We start from the raw sequence: 16,905 nt of genomic DNA, 5'->3' as shown, positions 1-16,905 counted from the left end.
CCTTTTTCCTCGGAATTCTACCCTGGCCATTTTGGCATATTGGCCCTAATCCTCTTCTGCATTTTGAGAATAAAGTCTAACTTTCGATCTAAAAGTCAAAATATTATTTTCAGGATAAAGTCTAAATAACATTCTGAGGATGAAGTCGAAATGTAAAGATTAAAGTTATATTTTCAACACTAATAACTGCCATGGCTGGTAGATGAGTTAGTCAAATGATTTGATCAGCCATCTTATTGTGTCTAATAGAACATCTATTTTCCACCAAAGCGTAACTTTTGGGGTCCTTGCATCTATCCACTGCCAGTCATTTTTTTTTAAGTACACATGTTTTTAAGTAGACTTTATTTAGTTTTTTTGGGTTCTATAGCATAAATTTGGTCATTTAATTTGGTCCACTATGGAAAATAACTTGATCTTTATTTTCAGAAAAAGATCTTTTTTCTTCAGTCTGAAGAAGAAGAACAGAATGATTCTTTATTGACAATTACTGAACATAGATTAAGTCAATTCAGTAAACCAATAAACCCATAATAGCTTCGTGCTGCCAGGTATTTTTATTTATTTATTTTTTTCGTTTTTGGTACCAGGCTGCAAACGTGCTCTTTTAACACTGTTTGGTTGGGCATTTTAATATTGGAGTTTGGGGACTGACTGACTTTTGGAACCAGCCTCAAGTGACCATTAGATGAACTGCAGAGTTTTTATCATTTCTTTGTTGGTTTCATTTTTCAGTCATGGGTGATTTTTTTTTCTCTCTTTAAGCTCCTTGATGTTTATTTTGAAACCTCCTCGCACAGGCTTCCGTTCTGTTACACGCGCTCTCTGGCTGACCTGACGCATTTTCAATCCCCTTCTACTCTCCCTTCCTCCCGCTACTCAACCCGCTCCCCTCCATCCCTCCCTCCTTCCGGATCAACGCTACGGCCATCACGTGACCTGTCACTGAAGTGTGTCACGTTTTAACCGGGAGGAGATGAGGGACGAGCCGGGGAGGAAGGGCCGGGGATCGTACATACTAAAGGGCTTACAGCATTTGTTAAAGGCCTGGACTCTCTATTACCCGCTTGTGTGTGTTTTATTCCTCACAGAGTAAAGGGACATTTAGGCGGAAACGGGATTTAAATAGTGATTTGTTCACTTTATTAATAAGTAACATGTGAGTATAATAGTAGCAGTCTATAGTCAGTAAATGAAGGTTGCAATATTTGCCTGATGTTAAGTCCTGCTTTTAAAAATTTGAGTAAGGGTAGCTACAGAGGTATGCTCAGCGTATATTCATATGTTCATGAATAAGAAGTAGGCTAAAAGTCTATTTATAGGATTAACGCTGGAACAATTAGTGACTAATAAGTTACAGTAATCTGGTTTTAGTACTATAGTCATTTTTAAAGAAAAGAATACCATCTTCTCCAGAGTGAATTTTACTCTTGTTGGTTTTGTTTATGTTCGAACGTTTGATATCATTAAAACCGCTTCGCTTTAAATATTTCAAAGCGTTCAAAGGCGCCCTCTTGTGCTCGGGTAGATTACAGCACTCTTTTCATTACTTTTTAAGTAAGTATATAAATGTATTTAAATAGCACCTTTTAAGAAAAGCAAGCAAACAAATACAAAATATAATATAAGTGTTAAAACAACAACATTATCCACTAGTTTAAAGCAAGCCTATACTAAAAACTCTTTAACAGCTCTTTAAAAGTTTCAATAGCCACAGATCTCATATGCAATGGTAGTAGATTTCATAGTTTAGAAGTTGTAAATTCAAATCTACAGTCTAACCAAAACACTGGCAGGTTTTGATTAACCTGTGGATGCAAAGAACATAATAATCCATCCATCTATCCGTTCTCTTCCACTTATCCTTGTCAGGGTTGTCGGGGGACTGGAGCCTATTCCAGCTATTATAGAGCGAGAGGCGGGGTACACCCTGGACAGGTTGCCAGTCATTTGCTGGCCTAACACAGAGAGACAGACAACCATTCACACTCATGTTCACACCGAAGGGCAATTTATCAGTTAACCTAACCCCTCTAATTTCATGTCTTTGGGCGTTGGGAGGAAGCTGGACTTGCAGAGAACCCGCACAAATACAGGACGTACAAACTCTACACAGAAAGGCCCTGGCCAGATGGTGCAGTCGAACGTTGCTGTGAGGCAACAGTACTAACTACTGCACCACTGTGTGCTGCCTAGGACTTAATAATGACGCCTTAAAAAATATGTAATTACATGTCAGCAACTCAGTGCATTTAAGCACAGAGACATAGTCAAGATAACCTGCAAATTGAGCAACAAACTGAAGAAGAAAAGTGATTTTAGTGACTTTCAATGTGGCATTCTTCTTGGTGCCAGATGGGCTGCTCTGAGTATTTCAGAAACTGCTGATCTGCTGGGATTTTCCCACTCAACTAACTCTAGGGTTTATAGAGAGCAGTCTAAAAAAGAGAAAATATCCAGTCTGTGGCAGTTCTGTAGGCTTGTTGATGCTAGAGGTCAGATGAGGATGACCAGATTCAGATTGCTTCAAGCTGATAGGAAGGCAACAGTAACTCAGACAACTGAACGTTACAACCAAAGTATGCAGAAGATCATCTCTGAACGTAAAACCCTGACACAAATGGGCTTTGGCAGCAGAAGACCACGCTGGGTGCCACTAAAAATTTACACAGGATCTTTAAAACTGGACAGAAGACTGAACCCTCCCCCAACAAAACAAAAAACATTGCTTGTTGGATGAGTCTGTTTTGTGACATACAGGTAGTATTTGACCTAAACAACATGAAAGCATGGCTTCATCCTACCTTGTTTAAATGGTTCGTACTGGTAGTTGAGGTGTAATATGGTGGGGGATACTGAAGATACATAGCATAATGTATAATCAGGGATCATGCCTTAGAAAAATGGGACTTTTGCATCTATATTGCACATTTTACCCCACTACATTCAAGTCTTTTACTATTTGTAATCCGTGGCTGATTTGGTTATGTCTTATTCCAATAAATCAACACTCACCTTCTTGTTTTAATAACAGCCTCATCAGTGATAATGGGTAACCAGAATTACAACACAGGAGATTTCTATAAATTATATAAAGATTTAACATCTTTCTTGAGCAAACAACAAACAAACAGCTCAACAGTAGTCCAATAAAATTAATTAAACCTAAAATATGTTTTTCAATTGTAAAATACTTAAGAGCAGGAACTAAACACCCTTAAGTACTGATTTGTTGGAGCACATCTAACACGGTTTAATAGGTTGTTGAACACAAAAAGTATGAGCTTCTCCAACAGTTTTAATGGAAACCTGGAATATAACCAGGCAGCTTGATCTAGATGACCTAAGAGGTCAAGCAGGTTTGCAGCTTAGGTGCACGTCAGGGAAATACTTTGATGCCAGATCATGTGTGAGGCGTTAAAAACAAAAATCCACATTTAAAATCTACTCTAAACAAAACTAAAAAAGTTAAATACTACTGTTAAAAAAATAATAACTAAATATACATTCACCACTGGTTAGCACTGTTGCCTCACAGCAAGAAGGTCCCGAGTTCAATTCCACCATCTGGCCGGGGTCTGTGTGGAGTTTGCATGTGCTCCCCGTGATTGTGTGGGTTCTCTCCAGGTACTCTGGCTTCCTCCCACAGTCCAAAGACATGCAGTTAGTGGCGTTAGGTTAATTGGAAACACTAAATTGCCCATATATGTGAATGTTTGTCTCTGTCTATGTGTTAGCCCTGTGATAGACTGGAGACCTGTCCAGGGTGTACCCTGCCTCTTGCCCAAAGACAGCTGGGATAGGCTTCAGCGCCCCCGTGACCTTAAAAAGGATAAGTGGAAGCGATGAATGAACATTCATCAAGTAAACATGATGTTGAATAAAATAAAAATATTTTGGAAATGTCCTTAATTTTACTCTTTTGCATTGTTCTGAACTCCAATTAGAAAAAGACTAACAAACTAACATATAAATAAATAAAACGAATAGAAACATTTTTAAAAAAAAATAAAATCTTAATGTGAATAAATGAAAAAAAACGTAAAATATGAAAATATTAACTGTGATAAATTGCTATAGTTCAGCGTGCTCACTATGATAATATATACTGTAACAACAATAACGGGTACATGAAAAATGAAAACATTACATGACAGGCTACATTTGAAGATGTTGCAATACTAACATTGTTTGCGATTGCGCTACCAGGGCATTGTTTCTTTTGAACACAGTTAACAAGCCCCGCGAAATACAGGGCATCAAAAAATTGGGTGAAACTCTTATTGTTCCTCTCCACGGAAATCTTTAGTAAAAGGCGAAAGATTTATACGATCTGAAGAGAAACAAGAGTGTACTAAATCATAGCAACACCGCAACAGGACCCCATTGACAACAAAGCCGTGTAAAGTGACGGTTCACTGGGAAAGAGCATTTATAAATGACAAAGACCACTCATTGTCACACAATGCAGTAGTGAATAAAACAATATAAATGCACAGGGTAAGATTTTTAATGTGAACGCTATAAGTTTATTCACATTAGATTAACCGTCAACAGTAAGCGCAATGCATGATGGGATTCCGTGGGGTTTTCCGGGTTGTTAAAAAGTTAAAATCTAACGCAGAGCTCTTATTTATTCGCGTAAGATTTTGTCCTATAATCGCGTTTACCTCGCAAAGCATGGTGAAGTATTGCGCTAATGTTTTTGAACGCTTTTAAATGTTTAACCGTATCATTTATTTTCGGAAGTCACGCCCCATGTAAACGTAACCGTCGTGACGTCACGCATTTGTTCCGTATTCCACATTTCAAAGCTTTAGCTTTAGCTGTGTTGCCGCCATGTTGACTTTCGGAGCCAGAACTGATGGGTTAAAGGGTGGAGCGTAAAGTTATCAGGTAACACACATACGTGTCTGCTAATGTGCGGGAAGTCACAAATTCGTTAAAGACCAGAATTTCACTCACCAGAAACTCAAGCACAAACTTCTCGGATGCTCTGTGCCACACACACAAAAAAACGTAGTTAAAAAAAAAAACAAAGACAAAAAACAGAAAACAAAAACGGGAACAAGGCCACATAACAGGAAACCCAGCAGTAAACACTGACACCCACATAACCACTCACAGCCCCACGCGGACCAAGGAGGGACGGGGAAAGCTGGAAAGACAAACGCACAAATACAGAGACCACATAAAATGGACCGGGACACAGTATACGATGGAGGAGCAGTTTTAAATATAAAAGGGACAATGCACACTAGTTAATATGAGCAATTAGGATTTAGCCTAAGATGCCCATCTGAAGTAATGCATTAAAAGCCAGTGCAGAATAAAATTAACTGTCAATAATAGCTCAATAACTGCTGAAATAATAAATAAATAAATAATGTGAGTGAGTGATGTAGGTGTCTTTAAACTTTTAACTTGATTGTTGGTGTCAGATGGGCTCGTTGCAGTGTCTCAGAAACTGCTGATCTACTCGAAGTGTCCACGGTTTATAGAGAAAGCTGTGAAAAGGAATTAAAATAAATAAAACAAGTGGCTTGATGATTCCAGAAATCAGAGGAGAATGTGCCAGGTGACAGAAGGGTGGCAGTATATGGAGAAGAACATGTCGAATCTTAAAGCAGGTGTGCTACAGCAGCAGAGGCCCACAGGGGGTGCCACTGCTTTCTGGAACTGGAGAGTGCACAATGCTATCATTTCAACATGGACCAAAATCTCCAAGGAATGTTTCCATCACTGTGTTGAATCTTTACCATAAAGAATTAAAGTAGCACTGAAGGCCAGAGTACAACTCAATACTAGTAAAGTATACCCAACATAATATTTGTATGAAATAAGAAAAGAAATAATGAAAAAAGTATTGAAGTACAGTGTCTGTGTAGAATTGGGTGACACGGTTAATTTACAAGATACAAAATCATCAATAGGAAAGAAGATAAAAACATCACAACATGCAAAACCCCACTCACCTAATTATTATTATTATGTTAAAACAGTAACGCTACGTTATATTACTGCAATACTGATATATAGTACAAAGTAAGTCAAAGGCGTACTAAAGTACAGCACTTGGATAAAGTCCTGCTCTGAAAAAGCTGCAGGTGGTGCTGTTTACTGCAGGAGCTCATCTCAGAGCCCATACTGCAACTGTCTGAGATAGATACAGATTGGAAAAACAATTTAACCACCCATGGGCCAAAATAAATAATTTATAGCCTTTATATCTCATCTGTAGTAGTTTTAACAGTCAAAAAACATCACATCACTTCATTTAAGTTTAATACCAGCAGCCACATCCTGGCTACTTTTAATACTTTACATATACATTCTTTTACAGAAACGAATTGACAATCACCAAAGCATTAAAACTAAATAATACATTATTACTACATTACATGCCTAATAACACTTGTAATCTGCATTTTAAAGGAGTGGTGTTGACTGTTGGATTGTTATTTGTAAGAACTGGTAGGCCTTGCATGTGCCCCCAGAATGCATTACTATGTGTGCAGATAGCATTATTTAATCCTGTCATACCTATTGAGTTGTCTCATTATGTTCTATTGAAGCCTTGTCCTTATTTTTATAGATCGAGGCCAGAGTAACCCAAGCTTAAAGTGTTCATTAAGGTATTTTGTCACTTAGAAATAAAAATTAGGTAAGAGATTAAGTGGCTGTTAACCACAGGTTGCTTAGTTTATGTAAAAATGTAGTTTGTTGTTGTTTTGGTTTATGTGTTGAAATTGTTTTATGTGTATGTTTATGTGCTGTATATGAGTATATACTTATATATAGTTAAACACGTATGGATCATTCTGAATAAATTCTGAATATTGATTTGTAAGAAATGAAATTTGATTACGGGGCTAGAAACAGAAAAAGTGTAAATTTCATCCTAGATTGCACTGACTTACTCAAATGTGTGGTTATAATACCGGATCTTAACTGGAAGAGAACAGAATCAACTTGATTGTGGAGAAGATGTTTATGGTGCGCTCTTATCTGAACCTTATCTGTTTGACTTGTAATAATCGGTAAATAACAGTCTCTTCCTTATCCCATTGCTTTTATTCTTGCCGTTGCAGCATTGCTGCAGATCTTACAGTCCTGGGTTTACTTACACTCCCTGGTACAGATTTAATATTTTGCTGTTGTGAAGGTTTTTCCATGTGTTCTTCTCTTGAATGTAGTCGTGGTTGGAATAGAAAACGACCCTGGTTTTAACATACTTGTCATAATAGTAGTTGGAGTATTTCTTGAATTCTTCACTCATGAATCCGTATGCATCCACCTGAAGATGAAGTAGTGAGAAATAAAAAGGGGACTGAATTACACTGAAATAATAAATGATAAAAATGACAACTGCTTTTGGAATTAGTAAAACACCTGGGGAGCCACTTTAACAAGCCCAGTTTATTAGTTTACCTTTAACTCATTCTTTAACAGCAACAGCTAATGTTAAATAAAAATATAAATATACCTTTATCTTCACTATCTTCTCTAATGATAATTATTACTTTTATCATTAGAGAAGCAACATATTAAAGGGAGAACAAGTATGGAAATTCAAATTTTCACGATTTCAGGTTTTTTAAGAATTGGTTTCTGTTTGGTTTCATGGTATTTCTAGAGCTCAAAGAGCCAGTTCCCCCCTTTCTTTTTTCTCCTTTCGCTACAGATACTTGTATTATCGTGTGGTCTTTAACTTACAATATAATGCACCTTGAGGCGACTGGCTTAGATCAGTATTCTTTTTGGATTTACACATCTGAATTCAACAAGTTGCAAGCAGATGTTACGTGAGCTATCACTGCTTTCCACCTCGCCTAGACAGCATAAAGCTGGTGCAAATGTATTTAGGCTGCATTTGAACCCAGGAGCTTCTTGCTGTGAGGCAACAGTGCTAATCACGGTGCAATCCGAGGACATTCTAGATCTTTAAATATGCAGTTTATCAAATACAGTGGCTTGCAAAAGCATTCGCCCCCCTTGAACTTTTCCACATTTTGTCACATTACAGCCACAAACATGAATCAATTTTATTGGAATTCCACGTGAAAGACCAACACAAAGTGGTGTACACGTGAGAAGTGGAACGAAAATCATACATGATTCCAAACATTTTTTACAAATAAATAACTGCAAAGTGGGGTGTGCTGTAATTATTCAGCCCCCTGAGTCAATACTTTGTAGAACCACCTTTTGCTGCAATTACAGCTGCCAGTCTTTTAGGGTCTGTCTCTACCAGCTTTGCACATCTAGCAGACTGAAATCTTTGCCCATTCTTCTTTGCAAAACAGCTCCAGCTCAGTCAGATTAGATGGACAGCGTTTGTGAACAGCAGTTTTCAGATCTTGCCACAGATTCTCGATTGGATTTAGATCTGGACTTTGACTGGGCCATTCTAACACATGGATATGTTTTGTTTTAAACCATTCCATTGTTGCCCTGGCTTTATGTTTAGGGTCGTTGTCCTGCTGGAAGGTGAACCTCCGCCCCAGTCTCAAGTCTTTTGCAGACTCCAAGAGGTTTTCTTCCAAGATTGCCCTGTATTTGGCTCCATCCATCTTCCCATCAACTCTGACCAGCTTCCCTGTCCCTGCTGAAGAGAAGCACCCCCAGAGCATGATGCTGCCACCACCATATTTGACAGTGGGGATGGTGTGTTCAGAGTGATGTGCAGTGTTAGTTTTCCGCCACACATAGCGTTTTGCATTTTGGCCAGTGGCAAACTGCAAACGGGACTTCTTATGGTTTTCTGTTAACAATGGCTTTCTTCTTGCCACTCTTACATAAAGGCCGACTTTGTGCAGTGCACGACTAATAGTTGTCCTATGGACAGATTCTGCAGCTCGTCCAGAGTCACCATGGGCCTCTTGGCTGCATTTCTGATCAGCGCTCTCCTTGTTCGGCCTGTGAGTTTAGGTGGACGGCCTTGTCTTGGTAGGTTTACAGTTGTGCCATACTCCTTCCATTTCTGAATGATCGCTTGAATTCGCTTAAATTTCTCAATAACTTTATTCCTGACCTGTCTGGTGTGTTCTTTGGACTTCATGGTGTTGTTGCTCCCAATATTCTCTTAGACAACCGCTGAGGCCGTCACAGAGCAGCTGTATTTGTACTGACATTAGATTACACACAGGTGCACTCTATTTAGTCATTAGCACTCATCAGGCAATGTCTATGGGCAACTGACTGCACTCAGACCAAAGGGGGCTGAATAATTACACACACCCCACTTTGCAGTTATTTATTTGTAAACAATGTTTGGAATCATGTATGATTTCCGTTCCACTTCTCACGTGTACACCACTTTGTGTTGGTCTTTCACGTGGAATTCCAATAAAATTGATTCATGTTTGTGGCTGTAATGTGACAAAATGTGGAAAAGTTCAAGGGGGCCGAATACTTTTGCAAGCCACTGTATCCCTTAGCATTTCTATTCTTTGAATGTTTGCTTTGTCTCCTGTCCTGTCTTTCCATCTCTGAGTGAAGTTCTCACATTCTTTGCTGTCCTTGAGAAATAAAGAAACTGTACCTTTAACTAGCACTGATCACTGTGTGATAAGTCTCGGTTTTTGTTTTACTCTGAATCTTGGTCCATCTTTGAACCCTAACACAATTAGCCTGTTGTGAGAATGTAAAAAAGAAAAATCACCCCAAAAAAGGCCTTTAAAAAAAGAAAACTCTTGACAATAGTAACACATCAGACTTTGGCTAACAGCTAATAAAAAGTGTCCAAAAAAAGAAAGCTGTTAAGAGGAACTGCCAATAATTCAAAGTAAATGATAAAGTTACCATTGTGAAATTTATATAAATGCATGAAGCTCTTGAGTTGGGTCATGTTATAGACACTTGATGAATCTGTTTGACAAGTTTATTAAATAGCTGTGTAAAACAAGGTGTGACATCAGTTTTATCGATGCTGTCCAGCTGGTCTGTGTTCACACATTGGAACAGTTCAATAAAACTGGTGACACACCTTATTTTACAGTTTTAATTTAAACATCTTATCTTATTTTCCTAGGAGGGTACACAAAAAGTCAGTGTTCCTTCAGCTTATCCCTGACAGTGGTTCAGAGCTTTAATACAACTTTATTATATGATTGCTGGGAAGGTCTTTCCACGTTGAAATATGCTGCTAAAACAGTAATAAGATAGTTTGACGTTAATATGCTTTTAATACAAAGTTAATGTACACATGGTGTGCTGCATTCTTCCAAAGGTGTGGTTAGAAGTAGTTGTAATGTTAAGAAGTTAAAATCAAGTGTTAACTCACTGTGTCACAGGTGTGCAGAGCCAGGAAGAGAGTGAATGCTCCGTTGGTTGGTCTGACCCTCGCCCAGTATCTCTTATTCAGATTTCGTGACTTCAAGAACCTGTAATGCAATGATATAATAGGTTGTAGCAACAATAACTTGAAGTAATAATTATTTTCTGTATTACTAACGGTCTCTCACTTTGTTGTGGAAGAATGTTTCTGTACAACATTGCTTAAGTTCAGTATTTGTAGGCATTTGTTTATGCACAGGTGTCTTAATTTCTCACCTCACATTTCCATTGAGTTGTGGTCTGGACTTTGAATGGGACATTGCAGCACCTTGATTCCACAGCAATTCTGTTGTACGCTTGCTGCTTGATTTGGAATCATTGTCCTATTAAATGACTCAGTTTGGCTGGCTTTAGTTGTTCTACAGGCGGCCTCACATTTGGCTGTAGAACACTTTGATATACAGACAAGTGTATGTTTAACTCTTCGACTATAAAATGTCCATTTGCTATGGCTAGAAAACAAGTCCAACTCATCATCTTTCCTCTCGCACTGTGGTTTCAGTCAATATGAGGCGTTTGAGCTGATATGCTGTATTTGGTTCTCTATAAATGTGGTGCTGTGCATTATGGGCAGTCATTTCCACTTTGGGCTTATCTGTCCAAAGGACATTGTTCTAGAAGTCCTGCGGTTTGTTCAGATAGAACTCTTCAAACCTAAACGGTGCTGCATTTCTTTTTTAGAGAGTAGAGGCTTTTTCATTTTCCTCATTGTAATGTCATGATCTTTAACAATTAACATGCTAACTAAGACTGTTAGAATCTAAGGTGTAGCTATTGCGGTTTTTGCAATTTCTTTGACCATCACACACCCACTGTTGGGAAGACTGTAGCATGGTGTTAGCACACATCTGCATGGTCTGGAGCAATGACTGCAGAAAACTTCCCCTTGATTAGCAGCACCTGGCTGCTACTCACTCAATGTAAGCAGAAAGAACTGAAAAATGTCTGTTTGTATTTGTGTACATATTGTTACAATGGGAAAAGTTAACTTGGACTATGCATAAAATCTGTACTTCAATATTGTTTGGATCATTTGATTAAAAAAAAAAAATCAAACATTATGGACCTTCAACTTATTTAACAACTTTTATCAACATTTTTTTATTTTATTTAACTTAGCAACTTTTAATATTGTAATTAAGAGAAGGCTTTAAATAATTTAAGGCTTTAAATAAAATTAAAAAAAAATAGAATAAATAGTCTGCACTGTTTAAAAATAAATGTTCTGGAGTGGATGGTGAAAGAAGGCTGACCTGTTCCGCACATATCGGAGGAAATCCTGATGCAGAACGTAGAAGCGGCTCTCGTTGTACTGCCCTGAATAGTAGGTCCTTGGCCTGGGGGGGTTGAACAATAGGAGTAATGAAAGGATGATGAGATATTTTAGTTTCTCAAATGCTATTAAATTTATTTGCTGGAGTGAACAGCTGGAAACATATGCTTATGTGCCTGCAGTCCATTTTAGACCAAAAAACTTTTACCTGAATATCAGTCTGAGTGTGCATGTATGACACAAAATTTAGATGGTCTGCAGAACAGCCGTGTAGTTGTTAAAAAAAAGTGTGCATTTACTTAAGTGAAAGAAAAGTTTACACTTCTCCGTAGTAAACTATCTCAATTAATTGTCTGCAAATGAAATTTAATTGACATAAACAATTCTGCTTTAAAGAGTCTTTTAAATTCAAGTGGCAATACACGTCTTACGGTTTGACTTATCAGTATAAAGTAAATGTTGATTATTCCCCTAAAAGCTCACTTTCACCAAAATGAAGGCTTGATTTGCACAAACAGAAAGCAGATGTTTCTCAACAGTAACTGAACCGGCAAAATACTTAAAAAGTAAAAAAGCAAAGCAAAAAAGAAATGAAGTGGCTTATGGTGCTTTTCTTATCTGACCATCACTCAAACAATTTTCACAAATGTTTATATAGCACTTTACATGCATGTCTATTTCACCTACAATAAGACTAATTTAGAATCGCCATCAACAGAATGCATGTTTTTGGACTGAGGGAACAGCAAGGGAATAACCACATGACCACACAGAGAACACGGAAACTCCACAGAGGAAGGTCCCAGAAAGTTGCTTGAGCAAGAGATAAATGATTTGTAAAATTATTATTAAATTTAAGGCAAAACACTTATTACAAAGTTCTATTTTTTAAATGTACAGTTTTAATAGACACTTAATAAAATGTATGTTATAGCATTTGAATAAAAATGTCACAGATTCTGAATTTATTTTAATTTAACACCACAAAAAGCCATAAATACTGCAGCAGCACATAACATTTAGTTGATACTCACAGTCTGTTGCGGTATGGACCAGCAGAGACCTTTTCTCCTTTGAGAAGGCCCTCAAGCCATTGGTAATCCCTCATCCCCTCAGGAATCATCACATATTTTATTCCCTGCCAGAAGGAAAATGACGACAGAGAAGCCATCTTTACTCTAGTGAAATAAAACAAAAATCAAGGGCCAATGAAAAGCTTCATTACCTCATCATGAGGAGCAGCTTTGTATCCGTGTTTTTTAAGGATGTAACGAGATGAAGTGATGGAGTGGGCTGTGTGGACATAGACCGATGTTTTGTTTCCTACATCTTCTTCAAAGCCCTTGGTGATGGCACCATTCATCCTGCCACACAGGCAGAAGCAGGTGTTGCAGATCAATTGAGAAGCAATCGTTGCTTTCATTTTGGGAGAATGGTTTTCTTGTGGAATCAACCACCTTCAGCAATACCACTGAAGTGTTGGCCCAAAACATTTCAGAACATACTCTTACTGAAGCTTAATTCACTTAACACGCTTTCCATTCTGACTCTATGACGACACTGATGTTTGAAAGAGAACAATACATTTTGGAGTTTCTACACCACAAGCAGGTGAGCTATCAGATACAGTACCACATTTTTACTGTCAAAGAATTTGCTGATCAGCAACCGTTCTCATGTTTTTTTTTATATCTTTTTTAGCGTTCTTATGTTTTAAAGCTAACTTTAGTAAAAGATACACCTTAATAGTTGATAGTGTTGTTCTGTTTTTCCTTTCCTACCGAAAAACATAATCATGCGCATCAATCTCTACACCCATTCTGGTGAATCAGAATCAAATAGGTTCTAGAAATCAGTGACGATACCCAGCCCTATATGAAAGTCACAGAGAAAGATAAAGCAGGGTATGCTTTACACTGCTTTATCTTTTCTACACTGGGCCTAGTGCCTGTCGAACAAAGCCAAGAGGTTTGCTTGGGGGTTTGTCTTACCGAAAAACGTAATCATGGCCATCGATCTCCACCCCCTTCTTTGAGCCGTTCAGGATTCCTCCAGTACCTACCACAGCACAGCGCACACAACCGTCACCACCGGGTTTTGGGAGGAGCAACGGCTCTTTTGGCTTTGGAATCAATTTCACTGATTTCATCACATCTGCAAACCAAAAGAAAAATTCAAAAATGTGTTTACTCTGAGTGCTGTAGTTCCAGCACAGTAATGTATCCTGTATATGAAAACAATGAAGCAAGATGAAGGCCATAACTCTTATTCATGCATTAACAGCTGTTTCTTCAGCTTTACCTGACTCACCTGCTCATGTTTACTAAAAGGGACGAGAGCTTTCAGTGAGCAGAACTAGAGTAAATATGTTATGGTCTGTGTGGAGGGAGGCATGAAAGGACCTAAATTGCAGACTAAAACACAGAGGCCAAGCTGAAACTGAAAATGGTAGTTCTATTTTCTCCAGTGTTTAGCAATAAACTAAACTTGGTGATACAAAATAAACTGGTCAGGCTTGGCAAACAGACATATGAGGGAGGATGCAACACTGAACACAGGAAGGACTTAAATACAGACATGAGGTGATCAGGAGAAGTGGCAACACATGAGGAAACAGCTGACACACATGAACATAACGACGTCACAGGGGAAACTTAAAACTAAACTGGGGACCTCTTTCAAAATATAACAGGAAACATAATGAAATGCAGACAAGAACTTAAAGTTGATGTTGTCATGAACTGACCAGAGCTAGAACAAAAGTGCAACAAGAAAACCTGGAGCTCCTGAAGTAGTCCAAAACAAAAGACTATGAAAGGCACTTAGTCTGGGTTGACAAATCAAAAAAGCAACCTCAAACAAACAAACTTAAGATCTTTTTTTTATTTTTTATAGCTGCTCCCCTCATTCCTTGTGAACTCAGCTGTTGCTAACTTCATTGTTTTAGCCCCTTGTCAGCCAATCAGCATTCAACTAACACATGGGGTCATTAATGTAGAGCAACATGCAGCTAGGATTTTGGAGGACTGAAAGTGCTGGTTTGAAACCACTCTCAGAAAGCAAAGACACACAGCTGGACACAAGCTTGGTACCATAAATTCACAGCAAGCCTGGGTTTGAATTCAGCCCTGGTCTTTCTGCGTAGAGTCTGCATATTGCAGGTGGTAACCTATAGCAACACCATGTGACCCTGAATTGGATAAGCATAGGAAAATGGATAGGGGAACATTGATTTGAGAAGTAGCCTCAAGTCGCCTATTCATGTGCCAAAAAGTTGCTTGAGGATGTGTCATAACAAAAGAAAATAGGTGTGTCACTAAAAGACCTACCGTCGTACTTGAACTCCATAAAACCGAAAGGATTGTTAAAATGTGAGAGCCGATTCCACTCGCTCATGTTGATGTTGTCCTTGTGTAGAAACAAACGTATGTTTGGAAGAAAAGCCTTCTTAAAGTTTTCATCGTCAGAGTTTCGCAGAGACTGGGCACATGCCTGAAAATCATAAAACTATTAAATACAGGAAATTAGCCAAAGACTGAATTTGCTGTGATATAATTATCCAACTCTATTAAATAACAGCCTTGAATAATTCAAAACGGGGAGAACCAAATGACAGAAAAAATGTAATAAAGCAAGAGTAAAATAAGTGTTAGCATTAGCCATGTGCCAGATAGTTATTTTTAAACATCTGTATTGGTTTCAACAGAGAATTTCATAATTGGTGCATCACTGCAGGAAAGAGTGAAGGCAGACATATGCGAAGCCACAAAGGTAGAAAAACAGCTCCACAAAATGAAAATAATGAATTTAAAGGGGGAAACAAGGTACATGTATAGGTCACAAGGAAAACGATTGACTGCTTGGCTGAGCAGAATTCAGTGCTGCCTATACCCAAACACAGAAAAGTTAGGAACTGCATTTATATTACTTCTCTCATATCTTAGTATGCTTACTGTCGGTCTAGGTGGTGCATCCTGGTTATAAACATCATCAAAATCCCACTGAGGAAGCTTTGTGAAATTTATTTTGTAGAGGATAGGCATAGGAGTCTCAGCCATGGCTCCGCGTGTAGGGGTTTTAGATTTTGTCACTGGGTTCATTTTTGTTGAAATAACTTTTGCTATGCCAGCTGTGGTACACACAAAGGGTGGTGCAGATGTGTTTTTGATTTTTCCCAAAAATGTAATGACACTGTCAAGAGAAAATTTTTCCCATTTGTGTCCATTTTTTCCTGAGAAAGTTGTCCTCCTGAATCAGGAATTAGGCAGAAATGCAACAGAGGTAACAAATGACAAACAAATAGCAAAGTACAAATAACAGAACTAGCAAATCAGTTCACAGTTCCCTTTTTAATGATTCTTTATATCAACACAAAATATTAAAAAACAAAGAAAAAAAACCCAACTGACCTTTTTGATAAATGTTCCTGTGACAGAATAAACACCAGAAAACCAACAGTTACAAAAACGAGCAAAAAAAAAATCCTGAACTTTTGGACCGCCATCACTGCTGAGTGAAGGCTTTGCTGTTTAATTAAAAAGAAAAGTATTTTCTCTTTCTTCTGAGATTTGCTCGAAAAACCACCTGGAGTATTTAACAACTTGATGTGACTGCTGAGAAGTCACAAAGACACAAGTGAGATAGCACTAGTTCAAGATAGCAGCCAACCAAACCAGTTGTGCAACTGCTGATTTTCACAAAGACACAAGTAAGATGGCACTAGTTCAAGATAGTGGCCAACCAAACCAGTTGTGTGACTGCTGAGAGTTCACAAAGACACAAGTAAGATGGCACTAGTTCAAGATGACACCCGGTTTGACCGGTTTCGTGCGTGTGCGCATGCGCATTCAGGTGTGCTACCCATGCCACAGCCACTCTAGGTATGTCTTCAGGAGTATGCAGTCGGGGTCCTCAACGTAAAAAGCAACGCTGTGGAAACCCCGTAGATGGGACTGTATTTAAGTTAGAATATCGAGGCGCCGAAGGGTATGTGTATGCCATTAAATATACCGAAGGGGCAGTTGTGCTTAGTGTAGATTGTGGCGAGGGATTGTTTTGGGGGGAACCCCAAGTCATGTCTACTAAAAACTGGAAGCTCTTCCGCACCGTAGTGTGTGCGGACCTGGACAATGTGGGCTTCCCAGAGCTGCTGTATGTTTCCCAGTGGAACAGTGCATCAGGCCCTGAGCTTTACAGGGTTGAGGCTGATCGTTTCAATCGCAACCCTGACGACTTTATTTTTCTCAGTGTATGTGATGACAGGGATAGTCTTATTGCTTCCAGAGGGCTTGAAA

General features: G+C 38.5%; 1 protein-coding gene and 1 non-coding gene across 3 annotated transcripts; both read right to left on the bottom strand.

The window, feature by feature from the left end:
• Positions 1 to 4,238: 4,238 nt before the first annotated feature.
• On the bottom strand, positions 4,239 to 4,353 carry LOC121815707. The gene has a single exon (XR_006055305.1). It is a non-coding gene; the product is annotated as a U5 spliceosomal RNA (small nuclear RNA).
• Positions 4,354 to 5,322: 969 nt separating this feature from the next.
• On the bottom strand, positions 5,323 to 16,251 carry LOC102301022 (alpha-N-acetylgalactosaminide alpha-2,6-sialyltransferase 1). 2 transcript variants are annotated; one of them, XM_014330154.2, is made up of 9 exons: positions 16,021 to 16,251; positions 15,565 to 15,859; positions 14,941 to 15,103; positions 13,603 to 13,765; positions 12,837 to 12,975; positions 12,646 to 12,749; positions 11,592 to 11,675; positions 10,286 to 10,385; positions 5,326 to 7,297 (listed from the first exon to the last, which is right to left on the bottom strand). In XM_014330154.2, the coding sequence occupies exons 1-9, from the start codon at positions 16,113 to 16,115 to the stop codon at positions 7,124 to 7,126; spliced, it is 1,317 nt and encodes a 438-aa protein (XP_014185640.1). In that variant the 5' UTR covers positions 16,116 to 16,251; the 3' UTR covers positions 5,326 to 7,123. The 2 variants fall into 2 exon arrangements, with proteins under 2 accessions (XP_042083675.1, XP_014185640.1); XM_042227741.1 differs by lacking the exon at positions 15,565 to 15,859 and having other exon boundaries at positions 5,323 to 7,297.
• Positions 16,252 to 16,905: the final 654 nt, after the last annotated feature.

Source organism: Haplochromis burtoni, unplaced genomic scaffold, assembly GCF_018398535.1.
Source record: "Haplochromis burtoni strain Fernald_Lab_line unplaced genomic scaffold, NCSU_Asbu1 Contig_278, whole genome shotgun sequence".
Lineage (NCBI taxonomy): Eukaryota > Metazoa > Chordata > Actinopteri > Cichliformes > Cichlidae > Haplochromis > Haplochromis burtoni.
Note: the sequence above shows the minus strand (reverse complement) of the source record. Positions and strands in the feature narration are given on the sequence as shown.

What these genes read in the sequence shown, in the direction of transcription:
- LOC102301022 (XM_014330154.2), bottom strand. Translation starts at nt 16,115, where the DNA reads ATGGCGGTCCAAAAGTTCAGGATTTTTTTTTTGCTCGTTTTTGTAACT. An exon ending in ATGCACCACCTAGACCGACA is followed by an intron (nt 15,104 to 15,564) that starts GTAAGCATACTA and finishes TATGATTTTCAG; the next exon opens with GCATGTGCCCAGTCTCTGCG. An exon ending in AAGCTGCTCCTCATGATGAG is followed by an intron (nt 12,750 to 12,836) that starts GTAATGAAGCTT and finishes TCCTTCTGGCAG; the next exon opens with GGAATAAAATATGTGATGAT.